At 41.9% G+C, this 8,439-nt stretch overlaps 2 protein-coding genes across 2 annotated transcripts in view; one reads left to right on the top strand and one right to left on the bottom strand.

Annotated features, from left to right (window-relative positions):
- On the top strand, window positions 1-5,038 carry ppid (peptidylprolyl isomerase D). The gene is made up of 9 exons (XM_037675150.1): window positions 1-137; window positions 469-575; window positions 792-980; window positions 1,145-1,267; window positions 1,767-1,873; window positions 2,201-2,342; window positions 2,823-2,909; window positions 3,656-3,698; window positions 4,641-5,038. The coding sequence occupies exons 2-9, from the start codon at window positions 483-485 to the stop codon at window positions 4,727-4,729; spliced, it is 873 nt and encodes a 290-aa protein (XP_037531078.1). The 5' UTR covers window positions 1-137; window positions 469-482; the 3' UTR covers window positions 4,730-5,038.
- Window positions 4,983-8,439, bottom strand: part of etfdh (electron transfer flavoprotein dehydrogenase) — an 18,555-nt gene continuing 15,098 nt past the window's right edge. Inside the window, exons 11-13 of the mRNA XM_037675149.1 lie at window positions 7,760-7,942; window positions 7,190-7,411; window positions 4,983-5,577 (exon numbers count right to left, since the gene is read on the bottom strand). Coding sequence (XP_037531077.1) covers window positions 5,414-5,577; window positions 7,190-7,411; window positions 7,760-7,942 — 569 coding nt within the window. The 3' untranslated portion in view covers window positions 4,983-5,413. The remainder of the gene's footprint in view (window positions 5,578-7,189; window positions 7,412-7,759; window positions 7,943-8,439) is intronic.

Here is an 8,439-nt window from a genome sequence, read left to right as displayed (position 1 = left end):
CCGAATTGTTCTGGAGCTGTTTGCCGATATCACCCCAAAGACCGCAGAAAACTTCAGAGCGCTCTGCACCGGAGAGAAAGGCGTCGGAAAAGCGACAGGGAAGCCGCTGCACTTCAAAGGATGCCCGTTCCACAGAAGTAAAAAAACCGTGAACCTTTCACTCAAAGTCATATTTAAGTTTGTTGAGCTGACACATTGAAGCTGAAGAAGAAAAAAATCCAAGTGCAGTGCCACGTAGTAGATATTTTATAAGCTAAATGTGTAACTGTGACTTGTAAAGCAAAGACTTCTGCTGGAAAGTGATATTGTTTATTACAACAATGTGCACAAATAAACATTTGAACAACACGCCAGCAGTTGGTGGAGATTACAAAATGAAAAGCTGCTTGTTATTACAAAGGACAGCGCACGGTTTGTTGTCGGTCATTGTGGTTCATCTTGATCGGGCTTTAAATTTGTCTTTGACAGTCATCAAGCAGTTCATGATCCAGGGAGGGGACTTCTCCAACCATAACGGCACTGGGGGCGAGAGCATCTACGGGGATAAGTTTGAAGATGAAAACTTTCACTACAAGGTAAATTATCAACCACTAAAATGGACGGATTCAGCTACAGGAGAGTTTACAATGTGAGAGATTAACAGTTATAAAAAACAAACATTAAATTAATATCCACCAACAACGTTTATTTCTCTGTAATGTCATGTAGTATCTAAAGATGCAACTCGACATCATTCTGATGTCCTTACTGGTAATGATAACGTTTCCCTTCTGAACATTTGTTCTTTGTAGCACAGCAAAGTGGGTCTGCTGAGCATGGCCAACGCTGGGCCCAACACCAACGGTTCTCAGTTCTTCATCACCACTGTACCAACGCCACACTTGGATGGAAAACACGTGGTCTTTGGACAAGTGTTAAAAGGGATGGGAGTTGTAAAACTGCTGGAGGCCATTGAAACTGTGGACGATGCGCCTTTAAAGGTAAATCCTCTTTAAACCTGATGAGTTTGAGCTCATAACCTTCAGCCTCGAAGCGTTTCGGTAACGTGTTAGCTGACAGACTTTGATAGAAAATAATCCTTTAGTTCTGTGACAAATTTCTGAGCTGCAAATGTAATTTTTCTCTAACATTTCTGCCTTTTCAGCCTTGTGTCATAGCCGACTGCGGCGAGCATAAGGACGGGGACAGCTGGGGCTCCGCACCAAATGATGGAACAGAAGATGCCCACCCAGACTTCCCCGAGGACGCCGACCTCGACTTTAAGGATGTAAGGATCAGGGAGGTCTTGGATCTGAGGACACGGGTTAACTTTGGCAAATAACATCAATCAGCTCCACAAGGACCGCGGTGCCATTTTTTGGAAACAGGCTTGTTAGCAGAGAGGACAGATACAAATGTTATTATCAAGTTCAAGGATGGATTTAGACTGGGAGACATTGTACGCAGAAGAAACAGCTGCTAAAGAAGTTCAGCACATCCCCTGAAATTTTACTTTAATAGAAAAGCTGCTCAGGTCTTGTGTAAATAACCTGCTTATTAAAAAATGGTTGCTCATAAAATCTGCTCTCCAAAGCAACAAAACAGGTAAAAATAGAATCTACCTTGTGTTGAAAATTAAGTTTATAAATCCTGCATCTTAAATTCAACACACCGTGTTTCTGGTTTTATTGTTTTCATCCTGACCAGATTCATCTGAGGAGAAAACGTGAGACAAGTTTCCCAGTGTGAAAAAAAAACATGTAACTAGTTTCATTTCAATCTTTCAGGTCGACAAAGTTCTGTCGTTCGCCGAAGACGTGAAGAACGTTGGAAATGCGCTTTTTAAGAACCAAGACTGGAAAGCTGCAGTCAACAAATACAGTAAAGCCCTGAGGTGAGTTGAAAGTGTCCCTGCTTTACTTTCAGTCACAGCCGTCCTCAGAGAGGACAGATGGAGCCGCACTCTTTAAAAGGAACCGTGAAATGAAAGATTTCATCTGCACACACTTCAAACGTACGAGCACCGAGCATTTAAAGTTGCTGCTGCAAAAAACATTTAGCTTCATGCTCAGGGAAACACATAAACATTAGAAAAAATATAAAACAGAAAAAAAAACAGCGCGTTTAAACTACAAAAAAAGTCCGTACCTTATTATGAATGCAACTGAAAAACCAACATGTTGTTTTTTTAATTATGTTTTTACACTTTGCATTAATTCAGGTACTTGAAGATGTGTGGAGATCAGCTGGAGGAGGCGGCTCAGAAGAAGCTGGAGCCCACGGCGCTCAGCTGCGTTCTGAACACAGCTGCTTGCAAACTGAAGCTGCAGCTGTGGCAGGAAGCTCTGGACAGCTGCAACGAGGTGACATCAGCCTGAGCAAAGCAATTCTTTACCGTTGTGAGAGGCTCGTGGTGTGTTGCTTCTGAACTCCCGTAACGCATCAATACTAGGTTTATGAGTCGCTGTGTAGTCAATATTCACTGCGAACAGTTAGTATGTCTTTGCTTGATGAAACAACCAGGCTGACTTTTATCTTTGCTTTACCTTAAATACCCGACTATCTTTTCACTGGGGGCTGTTACATCCTGGAACTTTGTTTTTACTGTTCAGATGTTTAGGATCCAACAATACAGGTGCATTTCTTTTAAACTGCATGTACTTGTATACTGTTCAACAGCTTCTACTTATATAAACCTTCTTTTAAGAGAATAAAATCAGCTCGTAGTGGTGCAGTTTACATGCAGGTTAATTGATTTTGACCCACACTGTCAGTTTTAAAGCTTATTTTAAAAGTGATTTTCTGACAAAAGTTGAGCTAAGATGTTTTTTTTCCTGTTGCAGGCTCTTGAACTGAACCAATCAAACGCTAAGGCACTTTTCCGAAGAGCCCAGGCCTGGCAGGGGCTGAAGGAATACAACAACGCCATGGTAACTTCATTAAACTAGCTCGCTCATTAAAGGCACTCATTGCAAAGTCATGAAGACCGGACAAACAAAAAGATACCACTTGATCCACACAATATTATATCATATTCCATATTTTTCTCATTTCAGTGGTTACCGTGTCCTTTAAATTAAAGAAATTGTGACAGAATGTCAATGACCATATGTTGGTTTACCTACAGAAACAGCCGAAGCTACTTAAAACGGGTCCAATGTTAAACTTCTTGATGTGGCTGAAGTTTATTGAACCGTGTTTGAACGTGTCTTTATGGCCCTGATGTTTATTCTTGACGGTCGTCTTAATCCTTTTTTCTTTGGCGTTTAGCAGCAGTCACTCCGAGGTCCAGTACTTGTCCAATTCTGCCATATCTCTTTACATCAGCAGTGACCGTCAGTCATGTGACTCGAGCTTCCACGTATCTTTGACAGATTCAGCTGAGCTGCGTTCAAGACGTCTCCGAGAACGATCGTAGTAAATTCTTTCAAACGGCTCCGTTTGATATAGTTCAGGATAACTTTTAACTTTTGCTTTGCAGTGAGAACCTTTATTCAAAGAAAATTAGTTGTTGGAGACAGAAACTCTTGACTGCTCAGAATGTTCATGTTATTTATTCTCTTCAAGTAAAATAATAGAAAACTTTTTTTAAATGGTGGGAAAACAGAAAATTTGATTTAGCAATGTCTTTTATACTTTAGTTTTAATCCAAATTGTTTCATCTTTCTCGTTGCAGACTGATCTTAAAAAAGCTCAGGAAGTTGCTCCAGAAGATAAAGGTGAGATCTTTAGTTTTATTTTCTTTTAATCGACGGTTTTTATTATTATTGTGCAGCGAATGCAGCCCTAAACTTCTTAATGTTGAATTATTTATATGTATTTATATTATATATGGGATGTACCTGTCTAAATAAAGGTTGAATGAATTTGACAAATATTGTACATTTTTTAAAGTTAAGGTAGAACATTTTAAACTTTATTTTTGTATTACAGAATAAATAACACAAATTTTATTTATAAAGCCTCAAATCGCACCAAAAGTCATGGCAGGGCACCGTACATCGGAAAAAATCCAAATGATAAATCCAGTTCGGTCCAGAACTGATCCAGATTCAAACAATTCAGTCCAGTTATTTTACACGACGCTCGATTCTGAAACGTGTCCGAAGTTATCCAAAGACCAGATTCATTTCTGAACAGATGAATTCCTGGAAATCAGTAAATAACGTAGAACTGGGCCGAGTTCACGGGACACCTTCACAGGTTCAGACTGGGTTTGGGTTCTCTGCACGTCTCAAGCTTTTCTACTTTTCACTGTTGCACTTTTAATAGTTTAGTTAGCAGTTTTTAATTTTTATTACAAGCTAGAAAAGAAGGGCCATCGTGCTCTGGATGTGTTGTAGGAAACATCTTTGAATCTGTGCCTCAGTTACCTCCAACACATTCATACATCTCTACAAAGATCATCTGAATCTGTAGAGACTAACCAGAGCTTGATCACATTCATACACCGATGGGACTCGCATCGGAGGCAGCGAGAGGTTCAGTGTCTTGCCCAGGGACACTTCAGCATGTTACTGCTGGTGGAATCGAACCCTCAACTCTCCCATTGAAGGACGACTGCTCTAACCACTCAGCCACAAAAACAGTTACATAGTGACAGTTCGATTCCCCTTCTTTCTGCCTGGAAATAAGTAAAAACTTCAACTTTTTGTTTACAGCCATCAACAACGAGCTGAAGAAAGTCCATCATAAAATCCAGGAAGAGAAGGAGCGGGAGAAGAAGATCTACGCCAAGATGTTCGTGTGAATACGTGACGTCAGGATGGAGGAGTCCAGTCATGGGAAAACGCACATTTCCATCGTACTGTTCCCGTCGTGTTTTCCACCAGACACAGTTTTGTTTTGCGGGAATTAAAAGTTTGATCCGACTTCACTGAAAAGTTGAGCTTTAGTCCGATTCTGCTGAAGAACTGGACACACGCTGGCCTTTGTTCTGGATAAGTCACGTTGTATGTTCAATCATATCACGGTTGAGTTTTTGGTACCTCGGACCTCTTGCAGTTCATCCATGTCCTTATTTATGTTTTTACAGCTCGATAAAATAAAGACTAACCATCAAGTGTTTTTTATTAATTACTGTCACAGTATATAATTTGTTGCATGCTGTTAAAATATGCTGCCAACAGTGGCTGAACATTTTACAGCTCGTTGAATTTTACAATATTGACATAAACTTAACTACCTGGTAATGCTGCTGTTCAAGTATTCCTCCTAAAAGAGCCCCCCCAGAGAGTAAAGCACGAGCTGACAGTTTGACTTGCACGTGGTCCTGGCTTTACACGGGTTTCAAACCTCAAGTTGAAAACATAAAACATAATTCTTGTACCCTGGAACAGTTGTGTACTTGGATGTGTTTTGGCACATCCTCTGAACTGTACCGTCACCCTGAACATAAAACTAATCCTTCAAGACAACCGGTGGGAACAAGAGGTCACATTCCGTTGTAGGCAGGTCCGCCGCCGCCCTCAGGAACCACCCAGTTGATGTTCTGGCTCGGGTCTTTGATGTCGCAGGTCTTGCAGTGGACACAGTTCTGAGCGTTAATCTGTAATCTCATCCCGTCTCCCGTTTCCAAGGGAACGAACTCGTAGACACCTAGAAGGAGGGACGTGTGACAGGAAACGAAGTTAGGAAACGATTTGAGCCGAGCCACTTTGGAAGAGTTAACCGCTTTATTTTTTATAACGAGTTATAACAGTTTGGAACAGAAACACCTCAGTGGTTCTTTGGTCCGTTAAAAAATAAAGCAGCAGGAGAGGATTGTGAGAGTAAATTACGTTGTCCCTCGCTACTTCACGGTTCAACTTTCGAGGCTCTTTCATGGTTTTTCAACGATCGTCAACTTTAATATCACATGACCGGGACGGTACGGGATAAAAAGTTAACGGAAAAAAACTTTGGACAGGCGCTGCCATTTTGTAGTTTTCTTTCAATAAGCCTACGCTGTAACGCCAGTCAAAAGAACTACACTACCCAGAAACCAACAGTGCTTCCAGTCACTGCTTTATGACAAGATGGAGGGAAAGAAGAGAACTGAAGCTGAACACATCCTTCAAGTTTTATCTTCACTGGTGACCTGGGCTGCAGTTGATCCGGACTCAGTGTGACCCGGATCCTGGGGGCTACAGGGAACAGACCGCGACGGGGTTTGGTCTGGTTCTGGTTGTGCGGTACTGGTCCGGACCCGGGCCGTGGTAGTGGACTACATCCTGGGCAGCTTTGTGTGAGCTGTCTCCTTCCTGGAGCAGCAGCACGTGCACATCAACCTGGACGAGGTGGTGGGATTCGTCATGCTGCAGGTTCGCTGAACAGAACCGAGCCCGGCCAGAACCGAGTCCGACCAGAACCGAGCTTCTGCAGAGCTGGTGAGTTCTTCATATAATGCAGTAGCTGCTGTGCAGTAACATGTATGTTGTTAAAATGACATAGATTTAAGAGTTTAGAACATTGAAAGCGTGTGGGGAGTGTTTATAAAGAATATATATATATATATATATAAATACTAAAATAAATACGCTCCTACTTGGCGGTTTTTCACCTATCGAGGGGGGGTGTGGAACGTAACCCCAGCAATAAACGAGGGACTGCTGTACACAAATAGTATATTTTATTAATACATGAATTTAGTATTTAGTTGTAAAGGTAACGGCCAATAGGAATATTTATTTGCATGTATTTTTGTTTCTGGAGATCGAAGACCCTCTCTAGTTCTTCCACGACCCCCAGCAGGGTCTCTGTCCCGACTTCAGGAACACTCCCAGAATCAGGAGAGACACGTTGGTTGATAAGTTACATTATTTGTTTCATCTTTAATTTGGGAGAACCAGCTGCTTTTATTCACACAAATAAAAATTGTAATTTAAAACAATCGATTAAGAAAAGAAGCGCTACATATTTTTATGAATTATTTGAACACTTGTCATAATCTTTTTGTTTTTACATCTCTGGCTAAAAATGTTTTACTTTATAAAACTGAATAATTGTTTAGTTTTTTTCAGTCAAAGACTCAAGTGACTATCACTAAAAGATTATAGTTGCAAAGCACAGTTTTTAAAACTGTAGCAGAAGAATTTATTATTTTGTTATCAGCCTTCAAAATAAATGACCCTGTTTTATTTTGGTAAATTGGGCTCAGGACAAAGGAGCAGAAGATGAACCGTGCGTGCAGCTGCACGGATCACAGCTGGGATCAGACACTCGGTGTTACCTGCAGGGCAGAACCGCTGCTCAGGTCCATCATAGACAGCCAGGTTCTGGCCCACCGGGACGCCGTCATCCTTTAAGGTGAGATGTGGGGGCTGGTCCCCCTCGTGGTTGGTGCCGCTCAGGGCCACAGAGGACAGCAGGTCAAAGCTAATCTTGCCGTCAGGCTTGGGATACTCGATGGGCGTACAGTCTTTAGCTGGTTTCAGCTGGTGTGCATCAAGACCTGCCGCACACAAACGTTGAGTTTTTAATAAGATCGTTCTCCTAAAGATAAACCTCTGGAATATTCTGGATGCTACTGGTCCGAGTCAACAGATAGTGATAAACTGTGGCGCTCCATTGAATACACATGTCTTCTATACATTCAGCTGATGTCACAGGAGCTTTATTAGACTGTTCTTTGTGCTTCTAACTTTAGAGGAACAAGAGGTTCCTGCTAATAAATTCTGTTCTCGTTTGAGATCAGTTTTCCTCCCTGCATTTAGCGCTCTGTTCCCCTTGAAAGACTAAATTAAAAGTACAGCTGAAACTTGAACACGGTTGTGCAGCGGTTCTGCTCTTTAGTACTCACCACTGTGTTTGAGGGTCCACGGCTCTTTTCCTCGCAGGATCCAGTAGAAGATCCCCGTGTAAACCATGCCACCGTACAGGCCAAAGGGGTTGTGGAAGGACGGTCTGATGTTCCTCACAGAGTACAGCTCTTTCCACACCCATGACTTCTTCAAGTTCTCACTGTACTCGGGCACATGCAGCCCTAAAAGCATCAAATCAGATCAAAGAGGAAGGAACTATGAACATGTTTATTTGTTCTGCAGCTCTTTTGTTTTAATTACAAGACTGGTGGTATGTCAACTCTCCCCCTAGGAGTTAAACATTATTTAGATCCTATGAGAACGCTTGTTTATTGGAGAGTTTTCATCTAAACACACACACGAAGGAGTGAAGGACCACACTCACCCAGCACACACACTTGTTGCCCCGCTCCCCTCAGGAAGGAGTTTGAGGAGCATTAAGTGTAGAACCACTAGACTGAGGAACAGCTTCTACCCTGAGGCTGTCAGACTCAGGAATCTCTAACCAGAATAATCACTGTGAAAAAAATCACATCATGTTGCTGCTGATCTGTTTCATGTTGCTGCTAATCTGTTTCACGTTGCTGCTGATCTGTTTCACGTTGCTGCTGATCTGTTTCATGTTGCTGCTCATCTGTTTCACGTTGCTGCTGATCTGTTTCACGTTGCTGCTGATCTG

This window comes from Nematolebias whitei, chromosome 4 (genome assembly GCF_014905685.2).
Source record: "Nematolebias whitei isolate Nwh7 chromosome 4, NemWhi1, whole genome shotgun sequence".
NCBI lineage: Eukaryota > Metazoa > Chordata > Actinopteri > Cyprinodontiformes > Rivulidae > Nematolebias > Nematolebias whitei.
Note: the sequence above shows the minus strand (reverse complement) of the source record. Positions and strands in the feature narration are given on the sequence as shown.

Bases quoted from the DNA above. Each gene is read 5' to 3' on its own strand.
- ppid (XM_037675150.1), top strand. From the start codon at position 483: ATGATCCAGGGAGGGGACTTCTCCAACCATAACGGCACTGGGGGCGAG. The intron at 576-791 runs GTAAATTATCAA...TGTTCTTTGTAG, and splicing joins ATGAAAACTTTCACTACAAG to CACAGCAAAGTGGGTCTGCT. The intron at 2,910-3,655 runs GTAACTTCATTA...TTCTCGTTGCAG, and splicing joins AGGAATACAACAACGCCATG to ACTGATCTTAAAAAAGCTCA.